The sequence below is a fragment of the Bufo bufo genome, chromosome 2, assembly GCF_905171765.1.
Source record: "Bufo bufo chromosome 2, aBufBuf1.1, whole genome shotgun sequence".
Classification (NCBI taxonomy): domain Eukaryota; kingdom Metazoa; phylum Chordata; class Amphibia; order Anura; family Bufonidae; genus Bufo; species Bufo bufo.
This window is the reverse complement of record NC_053390.1, coordinates 216244900-216261129: the sequence shown is the minus strand read 5'-3', so window position 1 is coordinate 216261129 and position 16230 is coordinate 216244900. Positions and strand designations below refer to the sequence as shown.

Here is a 16230-nt window from a genome sequence, read left to right as displayed (position 1 = left end):
TGTCATTTGACCAAGATATTTATCTCACCCAGTATGGGTATATGTAAAAAGACACCCCAAAACACATTCCTCAACTTCTCCTGAGTACGGGGATACCAGATGTGTGACGCTTTTTTGCAGCCTAGGTGGGCAAAGGGGCCCATATTCCAAAGAGCACCTTTCGGATTTCACTCCTCATTTTTTCCTGAATTTGATTTCAAACTCCTTACCACACATTTGGGCCCCTAGAATACCAGGGCAGTATAACTACCCCACAAGTGACCCCATTTTGGAAAGAAGACACCCCAAGGTATTCCGTGAGGGGCATGGCGAGTTCCTAGAATTTTTTATTTTTTGTCACAAGTTAGTGGAAAATGATGATTTTTTTTTTTTTTTTTCATACAAAGTCTCATATTCCACAAACTTGTGACAAAAAATAAAAACTTCCATGAACTCACTATGCCCATCAGCGAATACCTTGGGGTCTCTTCTTTCCAAAATGGGGTCACTTGTGGGGTAGTTATACTGCCCTGGCATTCTAGGGGCCCAAATGTGTGGTAAGTAGGTAAATGACCTGTGAAATCCGAAAGGTGCTCTTTGGAATGTGGGCCCCTTTGCCCCCCTAGGCTGCAAAAAAGTGTCACACATCTGGTATCTCCGTACTCAGGAGAAGTTGAGGAATGTGTTTTGGGGTGTCTTTTTACATATACCCATGCTGGGTGAGATAAATATCTTGGTCAAATGCCAACTTTGTATAAAAAAATGGGAAAAGTTGTCTTTTGCCAAGATATTTCTCTCACCCAGCATGGGTATATGTAAAATGACACCCCAAAACACATTCCCCAACTTCTCCCGATTACGGAGATACCAGATGTGTGACACTTTTTTGCAGCCTAGGTGGGCAAAGGGGCCCATATTCAAAAGAGCACCTTTCGGATTTCAAAGGTCATTTTTTACAGAATTTGATTTCAAACTCCTTACCACACATTTGGGCCCCTAGAATGCCAGGGCAGTATAACTACCCCACAAGTGACCCCATTTTGGAAAGAAGAGACCCCAAGGTATTCGCTGATGGGCATAGTGAGTTCATGGAACTTTTTATTTTTTGTCACAAGTTAGTGGAATATGAGACTTTGTATGAAAAAAAAAAAAAAAAAAAAAATAAGCATTTTCCACTAACTTGTGACAAAAAATAAAAAATTCTAGGAACTCGCCATGCCCCTCACGGAATACCTTGGGGTGTCTTCTTTCCAAAATGGGGTCACTTGTGGGGTAGTTATACTGCCCTGGCATTTTCCAGGGGCCCTAATGTGTGGTAAGTAGGTAAATGACCTGTGAAATCCTAAAGGTGCTCTTTGGAATATGGGCCCCTTTGCCCACCTAGGCTGCAAAAAAGTGTCACACATGTGGTATCGCCGTATTCAGGAGAAGTTGGGGAATGTGTTTTGGGGTGTCATTTTACATATACCCATGCTGGGTGAGAGAAATATCTTGGCAAAAGACAACTTTTCCCATTTTTTTATACAAAGTTGGCATTTGACCAAGATATTTCTCTCACCCAGCATGGGTATATGTAAAATGACACCCCAAAACACATTCCCCAACGTCTCCTGAATACGGAGATACCACATGTGTGACACTTTTTTGCAGCCTAGGTGGGCAAAGGTGCCCAAATTCCTTTTAGGAGGGCATTTTTAGACATTTGGATACCAGACTTCTTCTCACGCTTTGGGGCCCCTAGAATGCCAGGGCAGTATAAATACCCCACATGTGACCCCATTTTGGAAAGAAGACACCCCAAGGTATTCAATGAGGGGCATGGCGAGTTGATAGAAATTTTTTTTTTTTGGCACAAGTTAGCGGAAATTGATATTTTTTATTTTTTTCTCACAAAGTCTCCCGTTCCGCTAACTTGGGACAAAAATTTCAATCTTTCATGGACTCAATATGCCCCTCACGGAATACCTGGGGGTGTCTTCTTTCCGAAATGGGGTCACATGTGGGGTATTTATACTGCCCTGGCATTCTAGGGGCCCTAAAGCGTGAGAAGAAGTCTGGAATATAAATGTCTAAAAAATTTTACGCATTTGGATTCCGTGAGGGGTATGGTGAGTTCATGTGAGATTTTATTTTTTGACACAAGTTAGTGGAATATGAGACTTTGTAAGAAAAAAAAAAAAAAATTCCGCTAACTTGGGCCAAAAAAATATCTGAATGGAGCCTTACAGAGGGTGATCAATGACAGGGGGGTTGATCAATGACAGGGGGGTTGATCAATGACAGGGGGGTGATCAATGACAGGGGGGTGATCAATGACAGGGGGGTGATCAATGACAGGGGGGTGATCAATGACAGGGGGGTGATCAGGGAGTCTATATGGGGTGATAACCACAGTCATTGATCACGCCCGTGTAAGGCTTCATTCAGACGTCCGGATGCGTTTTGCGGATCCGATCCATCTATCAGTGCATCCGTAAAAATCATGCGGACATCTGAATGGAGCTTTACAGGGGGGTAATCAATGACAGGGGGGTAATCAATGACAGGGGGGTGATCAGGGAGTCTATATGGGGTGATCACCACAGTCATTGATCACGCCCCTGTAAGGCTTCATTCAGACGTCCGGATGCGTTTTGCGGATCCGATCCATCTATCAGTGCATCCGTAAAAATCATGCGGACGTCTGAATGGAGCTTTACAGGGGGGTAATCAATGACAGGGGTGTAATCAATGACAGGGGGGTGATCAGGGAGTCTATATGGGGTGATCACCACAGTCATTGATCACGCCCCTGTAAGGCTTCATTCAGACGTCCGGATGCGTTTTGCGGATCCGATCCATCTATCAGTGCATCCGTAAAAATCATGCGGATGTCTGAATGGAGCTTTACAGGGGGGTAATCAATGACAGGGGGGTGATCAGGGAGTCTATATGGGGTGATCACCACAGTCATTGATCACGCCCCTGTAAGGCTTCATTCAGACGTCCGGATGCGTTTTGCGGATCCGATCCATCTATCAGTGCATCCGTAAAAATCATGCGGACGTCTGAATGGAGCTTTACAGGGGGGTAATCAATGACAGGGGGGTAATCAATGACAGGGGGGTGATCAGGGAGTCTATATGGGGTGATCACCACAGTCATTGATCATGCCCCTGTAAGGCTTCATTCAGACGTCCGGATGCGTTTTGCGGATCCGATCCATCTATCAGTGCATCCGTAAAAATCATGCGGACATCTGAATGGAGCTTTACAGGGGGGTAATCAATGACAGGGGGGTGATCACCACAGTCATTGATCATGCCCCTGTAAGGCTTCATTCAGACGACCGGATGCGTTTTGCGGATCCGATCCATGTATCAGTGCATCCGTAAAAATCATGCGGACATCTGAATGGAGCTTTACAGGGGGGTGATCAGGGAGTCTATATGGGGTGATCACCACAGTCATTGATCATGCCCCTGTAAGGCTTCATTCAGACGTCCGGATGCGTTTTGCGGATCCGATCCATCTATCAGTGGATCCGTAAAAATCATGCGGACGTCTGAATGGAGCTTTACAGGGGGGTAATCAATGACAGGGGGGTAATCAATGACAGGGGGGTGATCAGGGAGTCTATATGGGGTGATCACCACAGTCATTGATCACGCCCCTGTAAGGCTTCATTCAGACGTCCGGATGCGTTTTGCGGATCCGATCCATCTATCAGTGGATCCGTAAAAATCATGCGGACGTCTGAATGGAGCTTTACAGGGGGTTGATCAATGACAGGGGGGTAATCAATGACAGGGGGGTGATCAGGGAGTCTATATGGGGTGATCAGGGGTGATTAGGGGTGATCAGGGGCTAATAAGGGGTTAAAAAGTGACGGGGGGGGGGGGGTGTAGTGTAGTGTAGTGGTGCTTGGTGCTACTTTACTGAGCTACCTGTGTCCTCTGGTGGTCGATCCAAACAAAGGGGACCACCAGAGGACCAGGTAGCAGGTATATTAGACGCTGTTATCAAAACAGCGTCTAATATACCTGTTAGGGGTTAAAAAAAACACATCTCCAGCCTGCCAGCGAACGATCGCCGCTGGCAGGCTGGAGATCAACTCTCTTACCTTCCGTTCCTGTGAGCGCGCGCGCCTGTGTGCGCGCGTTCACAGGAAATCTCGCGTCTCGCGAGATGACGCGTATATGCGTGACTGTGCGCAGGGCTGCCACCTCCGGAACGCGATCCTGCGTTAGGCGGTCCGGAGGTGGTAAAAGGGTTTCTGTCACCCCATTAAACCGTTTTTTTTTTTTTCTTTACTAATAATCCCTATAGTGCGGTCTCATGATACATAAGCAAATTAATCATTTTGGTTCAGTAGAATTTGCTAAAAATCGATTTTTAAAATATGCTAATTACCTTGCTACCAGCAAGTAGGGCGGCTACTTGCTGGTAGCAGCCGCATCCTCCGATGGTAATGACGCCCCCTCGGCATGCTGATTGACAGGGCCAGGGAAGGGAATCGTTCTCTGCTGGCGCTGTTAGAATTTGAAATCTCGCGCCTGCGCCGTACCTGTCTTCAATCGGCGCAGGCACACTGAGAGGCGGCCGCTCGCTCGACCGCTCCATCCTCAATGCGCCTGCGTCGATGACGTCATCAAGTACACCCGAAAGAGAAGACGCCGGCATCGCTGGAAGGAGGCGGAGAGTCTGGTGACGTCGCTGGATGCTCGAATCAGGTAAGTATGTACATAATAAGCATGCTGCCACAAAAACCACTAACGAAATGGGAATAAATAATTTTATAAAAATGACAGTTATTAACACTATACCACCAACGATTATTAATAATAAATCTCTTCCGGGTGTACTTGATGACGTCATCGACGCAGGCGCATTGAGGATGGAGCGGTCGAGAGAGCGGCCGCCTCTCAGTGCGCCTGCGCCGATTGAAGACAGGTACGGCGCAGGCGCGAGATTTCAAATTCTAACAGCGCCAGCAGAGAACGATTCCCTTCCCTGGCCCTGTCAATCAGCATGCCGAGGGGGCGTCATTACCATCGGAGGATGCGGCTGCTACCAGCAAGTAGCCGCCCTACTTGCTGGTAGCAAGGTAATTAGCATATTTTAAAAATCGATTTTTAGCAAATTCTACTGAACCAAAATGATTAATTTGCTTATGTATCATGAGATCGCACTATAGGGATTATTAGTAAAGAAAAAAAAAAAAAACGGTTTAATGGGGTGACAGAAACCCTTTAAGATGTTTTCTACGCGCCACAGTGGAGGGGGAGCCATAATGGTCTGGGGTGCTTTTACCTTCAGTGGAACAATGGAGCTTCAGGAAGTGCAGGGGCGTCAAGCGGCCGCTGGCTATGTCCAGATGTTGCAGAGAGCATTCCTCATGACTGAGGGCCCTTGTCTGTGTGGTAACGACTGGGTTTTTCAACAGGACAACGCTACAGTACACAATGCCCACAGGACAAGGGACTTCTTCCAGGAGAATAACATCACTCTTTTGGCCCATCCTGCATGTTCCCCTGATCTAAATCCAATTGAGAACCTATGGGGATGGATGGCAAGGGAAGTTTACAAAAATGGACAACAGTTCCAGACAGTAGATGGCCTTCGTGCGGCCGTCTTCACCACTTGGAGAAATGTTCCCACTCACCTCATGGAAACGCTTGCATCAAGCATGCCGAAACAGATTTTTGAATTGATAAACAATAAAGGCGGAGCTACTCATTACTGAGTTCATGTTTGGAAGTTGGATTTCTGTTTTGGGCGGGGTTTAGTTTTTTTTGGGAGGTGTGGTCCTAAACTTTTGATCAGCTGAAAAACAGCCTGTTTCATTTTATTCGTTGTTTTCATTAAATTGAATGCTCAAAAAATATTTTGTCTCACTCCCATTTCTTCTTGTTGCATGTTGAAGCTCTACTTGGAACCTTGTTAAGATCCAGCCATGCTAAATATGATTTTTTGCAGTTTTTTAAGTGGTCTTAAACTTTTGATCAGGACTGTATATATGAGCCAGGACACAGGATCCTAAGGCTCCATTCACACGTCCGCAATTGTGGTCCGCATCCATTCTGCAATTGTGCGGAATGGGTGCGAACCCATTCATTCTCTATGGGGACGGAATGGATGCGGACAGCACACAGTGTGCTGTCCGCATCCGCATTTCCGGAGCGCGCCACAGATTTTCCGGTCCGCGGCTCCGGACAAAAATAGAACATGCCCTATTCTTGTCTGCAATTGCGGACAAGAATAGGCATTTCTATGGGGGTGCCGGCCGGGTGTATTGTGGATCTGCAATACACTACAGACGTGTGACTGGACCCTTAGAGCTGCTGTGATTCCGCTGCTGCAGTAAGATCTCACCCTGTGCAGAGCCCCAGATGTAGCGGAGCTAAAAACACATGGCACAGAGTTCTCATACCATTTTGTGACAAACTACTGAAATACAATGAAAGAGTTAGCTAACCTCTTGTGCCATTTTATACTTAACATGTTACCCATCAAGTTTAGCTCAGGTGCACCTGCATACTTCTACTCCAAAATGGCTCCTGAGATGGAAACACTGCTGCAGGCCTGAAGGTAATAACAGTGCTTGTAACAGCCAAACGAGCACTTCTCACAGGGACACACTCTGAAACATACATTGATAGTTTGCAGGGAACACCTGCTACATGTGAGAAACTTACCAGGACCACTCCAGGATAAATCTCAGCTCAATCATCCTATGGAATACTCGATGGGGAAAATTAATTCTGGAAACCACTTCAAGTTCAGTCATGTCATGCAGTTAATTCTGGAGCACACCTCCAGCTCAATAACATGCATATAAATCTGGAGACACTTCCAGCACTTCATATGATACGTGATACTCTGGAAACCACTTCCAGCTATATATCAGGCTTAGCAGCCATATTGGCCTTCACAGCAGCAGGAGCCTCTGTATGTGCAAGCTTCATTGTCCTAGACCAGGGGTCAGCAACCTTCGGCACTCCAGCTGTTGTGAAACTACAATTCCCAGCATGTTCCATTCATTTCTATGATATTTCTTAGAAGAGCAGAGCAAGTATGCATGCTGGGAGTTGTAGTTTTACAACAGCTGGAGTGCCGGAGGTTGACTACCCCTGTCCTAGACAGAAGGAAAAAAAAACATGTCTGCCTAGTGGGTGTGCACTCCTTTATAGTGGGGTTAATTAGTCTGATCTACTAATGATTTATCTTCTGTCCTAGATGGAAGGAGCAAGACATTAACCCTTTGTGTGTGCTGCCTGAAGGATGATAAGGAAAGGGCATTTCGTGCATAACAAAATGGGAGCTTGAAGTAGAGACAGTGGGTACCTGGGCAGCGGCAAGGGGTCAGGGAGTATCCCTTCTAGGTATTTAAGACTCTCTGGCAACCATTTTGCCTCTAATTTTCAGACAATGCTTCAGTATGAAGATTAGCTCAGACCAGATACATCCATTTGTAGAAAGCACTGTTTTGGGGATATGCCCCACATCACTACAGAGCATGGTCTCGGTTTGCTGGATGAGACGCCTTAGACACAGCTTCAGGGGGAGACAATGCTCCATACAATGCTTACATACTGACAGCAGAGAGGCTAAGCAGGACTCCAGATGGCGACCAAAATGGTCGCCAATGCGACTTAAAATTTGCAGATGGCGACAAGACTTTTTAGTCTTGTCGCCATTTGCGACTGTACCGCCGCGCTCCTGCGCAGCCTAAGTTCTCTTCAGTAGCACAGCACAGTGGAGAAGGAAGGAGTCCCTCCCTCTCCACTGTGACGAGGCCGCCACTACCACCAATGGGGAGATAGCAGGGGAGGAGCTGTCACCACTGCGCCACCAATGAATGTAAAACATAAGTATAGGCAGCGGTATCACAGACCCGGCACCCGGCCTCAATAACAGGGCATGCGATCTGCGGCAATTAACCCCTCAGGTGCCACAGATCGCATGCCCTGTTATTGAGGCCGGGTCTGTGATACCGCTGCAGACAATTGTATAAAAGGAGTTAAAGAGGACCTTTCATGGGTCCAAAGAATATGAACTTAGTAGTAGGCTGCATAGAGCGGCGCCCAGGGATCTAAGTGCACTTACTATTATTCCTGGGCGCCACTCCGTTCACCCGCTGTGGCCCCCGGTATTTTCAACATTCAGAGCAAGGAGGAGGAGACGCCAGTGTCTCTCCTTCTCCATGACAGCAGCGCTGTCCAATCGCTGCTCAGAGCCAGGGAGTTTTTTTTTCTCCCTGGCTCTGAGCTCTGCGCTGCGATTGGACAGCGCTGCTGTCAGGGAGAAGGAGAGACACTGGCGTCTCCTCCTCCTTGCTCTGAATGTTGAAAATACCGGGGGCCACAGCGGGTGAACGGAGCGGCGCCCAGGAATAATAGTAAGTGCACTTAGATCCCTGGGTGCCGCTCTATGCAGCCTGATACTAAGTTCATATTCTTTGGACCTATGAAAGGTCCTCTTTAATTACATTCATTGGTGGTGCAGTGCGCCCCCCCCAAAGCCTCCCCCCCATTATCACTTGCCACAAGTCCCCCCCTCCTTCATTGTTATATGGTGGCCACAGGGTCCCATCCCCTCCAGTGGTGGCAGTGGCAGATTACACTGCTGGGGCTCAGATCGTTACCATGGCAGCCAGGATGCTACTGAAGCCCTGGCTGCCATGTTCAGCTCCCTGCTGCTGTGTGCACAGAGCCCAGGGCAGCAGGGAGATGTGTGAGATCCTATTCACCCTGATAGATCTCTATCAGGGTGAATAGAACAAGGGATGAAAAGATCCAGGTTCTAGTCCCTAAGGGAAGAAATGGTTATTAAATAAAAAGTAAAATAAAACCACCAAAATACTAAAAGTTTAAATGGCCCCCTTCCCAGTTTTACATAAAAAATTTACAAACAATAAAGAATAAACATATTACATATCGCCACGTCCCAAAAAGTGTGAGCTATTAAAATATAAAAAAATATTTCCACTCGGTGAAGGCCGTAACAGAAAAAAAAAACTCTAAACCACGCAATTCGCCATTTTTAGTCACCTTGTCCCTGGATGTGAGAGGTATGTGGTGCTGTATTCTCCTATGTGTAGTGCTGGCTCACTACTGTGACCTGCGTCTCATCTTCTCAAAGTCCTTTTTTTTTTATTATATGCATTTTAAATTTGGCGACTAAAAAATTTAATTTGGCTCCTAAATTTTTTAGTTTAAGAGCCAATGGCTCCTGGTCATTTTTTTTTTGTCTGGAGCACTGCTAAGGGCGGCCATACACATTCATTAGCTGTTGGCCAACAGCTATCACTCCTGACTTCTCCATATACAAACACTTTTGGCACAGCTGAGCATGTATGTGTATTCAAATTGAAGGGTGCAGAAAGCTGCTACCACTCCTGGAGGCAACTTATCTCCCAGGAGAACAAAAGTATTGGCGAAAGCATTCACTTAACCTGATCATTTCCCACACACAGAGTGTTCTCAGCAGGTTCGTCCGACAACACACTAATATGCATGGGGGCCTTAAGTATAACCAAACCACAGAATGTCTGTGCCAAAATGGAGAGTTCTAGTAAAACTTTTTGTGGCAAGCCATCTGCTTCAATTCCACCATAAATGTAAAATGCCTGATCAGCCATGCAAACTCACATCAGAAATCCAACATGCCTGCTAACTGCAGACCTCAGGGAAATCGGGACAGAACCCATACCCATTAGATTGATGGCCAAAACTGGCCAACTTTTATCTAAGGGCTCATGCACAGGACTGTATGTATTTTGTGGTTCCCAAAAAAAACTGATGACGTCCGTGTGACAGCCGTATTGCATTTTTGCGAATCTATTGTAACAATGTCTATCTTTGTCCACTTTCTATCTTTTTTGCAGAACGGCCATACAGCAACGGAATGGAACGGATACAGAAAGAAAATACGTTTGTGTGCATGAGCCCTAACGTGTATGAGAAACTATTATAGTGAGCTCTCTAAAACTGAGCAAAATCTAGTTTCCAGGTCATCAGGGTTACTAAAAAATAAGGCCCTAGTGATTTGCTTAGTGAATTCAGGGGCCAAGTGATTCTACCCTGCGTCCCAAGAATGGAGTTGGATGTTGTCATAGAGAAGCAATCAATCAGAGACTACTTCTGCATGCCAGAGAGAATGCACGGCAGTTATCTTATAATGCCAGGACTGTGTGTTCCTCCTGCATCAGTCTGCTAGAAAGAGACTCAGAATGCCCCATACAGAAGCTAGCAAGAAATGCACCTATAAATAGGAAAGCGTGCCACAATTACTTAACTAGTTGCAAAGATTGGTTCTGCTCACAAAATGGCTGAATGTAGTTAAAAAGTACATAAAAAAATAAAAAATTTGTATTAATCACCTCATTCTACCAGTTTCAGGATCCACCACTCTGCGAATAACACTCTGCCGGGCATCCCATTCTTCCTTGGTCATTGGTTTCATTGCTTGAATACGAGTTTTTTGTTCATCGGTCAAAACTTATGGACAAAGAGAAACAATACTTCTATGGTGAACAAAGCTGCTAACGGAATTAAAACAATTTGAAATGCTTATTTTTTGCCATTTAAATTTTTAGAGACAAATAGGAACATACTATACAACATTTACAGGCACTGCTCATGAAGAATGAGTCAAGCACAATAAGATATATCCTTATAATATACACTTCTTTTATCTATAATAACATACACTGGACCATTTATATGGTCTGTTGATCTTTTTCAAGCAGAATAAGAGGCTCTTTACCTGGGCTGGTGTTTTCTACAGACTCCTTCTGCCACAGATCTAGAGAGGGTCCAGGGTGGAAATCTTCAGCCCTATTTGGGGTTCCCTGGCATTGCACTTTCAGAATATCTTTCTTGTTATGTTTTTTGCTTTTCTTTTTCACCTTTTTCTTCTTCTTCAATTTTTTATCCTTCTTCTTTTTCTTCTGACTCCTACACTCAGAGTTGTCGCTTGATTCACCTGAACTGCTTGATGAGGACGATGAGCTAGAGGAAGATAATGTACTAGTCTTACGCTTTCTTATTTTCTTTTTCTCTGATGGCGTGGAAGATGAGGATGAAGATGATCTGCTAAGCTTCCTCTTTCTCTTCTTTCTCTTCTCTGAAACAAACATAACATTTAGTGGAATCTAGCTCAAATGGAGGTTGGAAAAATAACATATTTCCGATAGGGCTGTGGGCACGTTTTATTGACATTTTTGTGCTATGGAACAGGGCAGCTCTGGACTTTAACCAGTTTGTAACCTAATTCAGCAACAGCCAGGTGGGACTGTGAATCATGCATGAATCGGACTTTCACTGCTTCCAGTTTTTGGATGTAGTCATCTAAAAAAATAAGGATGAATTAGATACAACCGTGTTCCGCAAACCCACCTTTTGAGGTGGGAAAATAGTCACCCTTACGCCCTGAATAGAGGTATACCTAGAGGACAGTTCTATATTTATGGAAAAACTGTTCTGGGGTGAAGGAGTTTTTACATCAGGCAGCCGATTTGCAGACATGATTTACAAACGGGTTATCCGGATAGCATCCCGAGACCTGCCTTTCAAGCAGCCATTAGTCAGGCTATTGGTGACTGCCCCACATCTACAGACTGTGTAAAAATCAGAGGGATAGACCCGTATATAGTCATTTTACACCAGCTCTCGTTCAAGATTCTTGGCTTCGAAGACGGATCTGCGGGTGTTTCAGATCTAGAGGATGTGTTGCCTGTAAATTCATAGAGACTGGAAAGCATTTTGTAAGGAACTTAATCTCAAGGTAATACAGAATTTTAGACTTCATCAACTGCAGATCCAGAGGGGTCATCTACAAGGCCTCCTGTATCTATGGCCTAGAATATGTGGATAAAAAAAAAGTGTGAATTTAGAAGAAGGATAAGCGAGCACATTGTTGATATTGAGAATGAACAAGAGACTTCTGTGGATAAACATGTGTGGAGGCAACACAATGGTGACTCCCAACTGCAAATGGGGCTGCAAAATATGCAGACAGCAGTAAGCGGAGCTTAGTGACAGGGCGGGCAGGCCAAATCGATTTAAAGATTCTGTAAAAAACTGAATCGTCAAAGGCCTCAAGGAGGAATTACTTTAATTAATTTGATTACCGGTAATCGCCCAGCCATTCCTCAACATACATTCTTCTAGACCAGGGATCAGCAAACTTCGGCACTCCAGCTGTGGTAAAACTACAATTCCCAGCATGCAAACTTACCTGGCTGTTTTTGTAACTCCCATAGAAGTGAAAGGAGTTTCAGAACAGCTGGAGTGCCGGAGGTTGCTGATCCCTGTTTTGGACTATCTTTTTAATAGTCTACCTATATTTGTTTTGTACACAACTTATAGGGCCTTGTGCATTGTGCTATCATTTTGGTCCTGCAGAGAAAATTTTTCTTTATTCATCTGCAATGGGAGCTTATTTGTTTGAACACGGCAGCGAGGTTTGCATCTTTCCTCGCTATCTTGGCTAGGACGCTGCAGAGCTTCTCCTGGTAACCAGGATGCTGCTAAGCGGCACCTAGCACCTGCCTGCGACCCATCCTCCTTTCTGTAATTGGTTCGCAAATCCAGCGCTGTGATGCCAGGCGCTCATGATGAGATAGCATGGGGGCAGACCTCAGGGAGGCGTGGAATGCTGGAAGCGGGCACAGTCATTGAAACTAGGGATCGACCGATTATCGGTTTTACCGATATCGGCCGATATTCAGGATTTTGACTGGTATCGGCATCTATTTTGCCGATATTCCGATAGCGTATGGGGAACACAGATCGCGCTGCTGTCAGCGTTCTCCGTGTTCCCTCAGCAGCACAAGGGAGAAGGAAGCAGTGTCTCCCTCCCCCCTGTGATGCTGCTGCCGCTGCCGCCAATGAAGAGACAGGTGGGAAGAGGAGGGGAGGGGCTTTGGCCACTGCGCCACCAATGATGTTAACTTACTCATTCATTCAAATTAAACAGGAGGCGGGAGCTGGCTGCAGAGTGCAGAATCAAATAGCTGGCTCCCGACCTCTATGAGCGGTAGCTGCGATCCGCGGTAGTTAACCCCTCAGGTGCTGCGGATCGCAGCTAGCGCTCATAGAGGTCGGGAGCCGGCTATGTGATTCTGCAGCCAGCTCCCGCCTCCTGTATATGAATAAATGAGAGATTTATGTTCATTGGTGGTGCAATGTGCCCCCCCAAGCCCCCCAGTATTAATCATTGGTGGCGCAGTGCGCCCCCCCACCCAAGCCCCCCCCCCAGTTTTAATCATTGGTGGCAGTGGCCACAGGGTCCCCTCTCCCCTCCTCCTCCGTTCGGAGCCCCAGCAGTGTAATCCTGGGGCTCCGATCAGTTACCATGGCAGCCAGAACGCTATTGAAGCCCTGGCTGCCATGGTAAGCTCCATGCTGCTGTGTGCACAAAGCACAGAGCAGCAGGGACAGTGTGAGCTCCTATTCTCCCTGATAGAGATCTATCAGGGTGAATAGGACAAGGGTTCTAGTCCCTTAGGGGGCTAAAAGTTAGTAAAAAAATAAATAAAAAATATTAAGTATAAATGAAAAAGAAAGATTAAAAAAAACAAAAAAAAAATACACATTAACAATAAAAATATTCATTTTCAGCAGATTTGTGTAGGATTTATTTTTTTTCAAAAATGACATTTCACAGAATATCGGTATAAATTATCGGCTATCGGCCTGAAAGTTCACAAGGTATCGGCCCTAAAAAATCAATATCGGTCGATCCCTAATTGAAACACCAGCAGTAATGCTGCAACCTGGCCTAAAGTACCTGAGTCTAGGTGAAGTGGGTTGTCCACCATTAACCAACAGGATACCTGGTACCATGCCCCCGTCCACTGATAGTGGTACATGGGTAGACTTTAATCTAGCGGCCTATTGCTTTAACGGACAACGGTTCATCATTAGGGCTATTTGGACTTAATAGGGTCAGAATAGGTACTCTGTATTAGGTAGGGTGCAATGGGTCACCTACCCCGTCTACCCCTTACTCTAGAGCACTTTAGGGAATTTGCAGTCGCCATTCATCACAAACATCTTTGCAGATCATATGACAGGTGTTCACTAAGTTATCTACCTGAATATGAAAACAACATTTTCTGAGAAAATAGAACTTACTACTGTTCAATGTAATCCCCCTCGACTTCAGCACACTTATTCCACTTCGCCTGCAGTGAGCAGATGCCCTCAGAATAGAAGGAGACTTCTTGCTGCTGCTCTTACTGCCTCTTTGAGAGCATTATCATCAGGAAATCATTGCCCACACAGAAATTTCTTCAGGTTCCAAAAGCGAAAGTAATTACTGGGAGCCAGGTCTGGACTGTAGGGTGGATGGTTAAGCTCCATGAAGCTGCATTCCTTAATAGCGGCTTGTGATTTGTGAGACTTGTGTGCTGGCGCATTGTCGTGAAGCAGCAACACACTTGCCGACAACTTTTCACAGCGTTTCTCTTAGATTGCCTCATGTAATGCCTTCATGGTTGAAGCATAGGTGTCTCCAGTAGTTGTCTTGTGTGGCATTCCAGTAATACAATGCCTTCTGTATCCCAAAAATCAGTTGCCTTGATCTTTCCAGACTGCTGCACACAAAATTCCTTTGGAGTTGGTGACCCCTTGTGCTTTCATTGCATGAACTTATTTGGTCTCAGGATCATGGGGGTGGACCCATGTTTCATCCCCCATAATAATTTGAAAATAGAAGTCTTTTGAATTTTCTCTAAGCGTGTCTAAATTCTCTTGGCTAAATTACTGGCGACAGATGTCAACAGTCGTGGCACCCACCAGGAACTGACCTTTGGCATCATCAAAACATCATGAATGATACTGAAAACTGTGCCTTCTGAAATGCCTAATTCATGAGCTATAACACTGACTTCGACCCAACGATCTTCCAAAATCATGGCCTCCACTTTACGGCACATTTCCTCTGAAAATGTTTTGACAGATTGCCCTTCAATTGATTACCTACCCCATTTAAACTGCTAGGCCCAAAACTTTACTTAGTAGTAGGAGGGTGCATCATCACCATATACAGCAATCATCCTTTCATGAATTTCTTTAGGCTTGCCATCCTGTCACTTCCACTGCTTTCATCAGACTGAACTGCTACTGTGTGTGTTGCATGTCCATACAGGTCTCAACCTACACAGACAAGCTCAGCTCTCTAACACTGACAGAACATGCTGGGGTAGATAACTTACTGAACACTCCTCATATTACTGTCTTTGACCTGAACCCTTCAGTTGGAAGTATAGGAGGATTTACCACTAAGGGCTCTTTCACACCTGCGTTCTTTTCTTCCGGCATAGAGTTCCGTCGTTGGGGCTCTATGCCGGAAGAATCCTGATCAGTTTTATCCTAATGCATTCTGAATGGAGTGAAATCCATTCAGGATGCATCAGGATGTCTTCAGTTCCGGAACGGAACGTTTTTTGGCCGGAGAAAATACAGCAGCATGCTGCGCTTTTTGCTCCCGCCAAAAATCCTGAAGACTTGCCGCAAGGCCGGATCCGGAATTAATGCCCATTGAAATGCATTGATCCGGATCCGGCCTTAAGCTAAACGTCGTTTCGTCGGATCCGACGTTTAGCTTTTTCTGAATGGTTACCATGGCTGCCGGGACGCTAAAGTCCTGGCAGCCATGGTAAAGTGTAGCGGGGAGCGGGGGAGCAGTATACTTACCGTCCGTGCGGCTCCCGGGGCGCTCCAGAGTGACCTCAGGGCGCCCCAAGCGCATGGATCACGTGATCGCATGGCACGTCATCCATGCGCATGGGGCGCTCTGACGTCATTCTGGAGCGCCCCGGGAGTCGCGCGGACTGTAAGTATACTGCTCCCCACTACTACTACGGCAACCAGGACTTTAATAGCGTCCTGGCTGCCATAGTAACACTGAAAGCATTTTGAAGACGGATCCGTCTTCAAATGCTTTCAGTACACTTGCGTTTTTCCGGATCCGGCGTGTAATTCCGGCAAGTGGAGTACACGCCGGATCCGGACAACGCAAGTGTGAAAGAGGCCTAACAACATAAGGAACATTTGGCAGCTTGTGGATAAAACCATTCCCTTTTCTTGCTCGTGATTCAACTATACACTGGAGGGGTGCATATTTGTGTCCTGGGGACATACCACTCATGTACGGCATGCTTGCACGTGCAGAGGGTGCCATGGCCAGTGGGTCTCCACTGTTTCAAACAGCAGAGACCCACGGCTAATGACCGCGACCGGCAATAATTATTAAAGCCTT

At 45.9% G+C, this 16230-nt stretch overlaps 1 protein-coding gene across 3 annotated transcripts in view; it reads right to left on the bottom strand.

Moving 5' to 3' along the window:
• The window catches only part of ARL6IP4 (ADP ribosylation factor like GTPase 6 interacting protein 4), a 51620-nt gene that overhangs the window by 14630 nt on the left and 20760 nt on the right, over positions 1–16230 (bottom strand). For 2 of the 3 annotated variants that reach the window (XM_040416193.1, XM_040416192.1), the window contains exons 4-5: positions 10729–11088; positions 10343–10460 (exon numbers count right to left, since the gene is read on the bottom strand). In XM_040416193.1, coding sequence (XP_040272127.1) covers positions 10343–10460; positions 10729–11088 — 478 coding nt within the window. The remainder of the gene's footprint in view (positions 1–10342; positions 10461–10728; positions 11089–16230) is intronic. The other variant, XM_040416194.1, reaches the window with a different exon arrangement.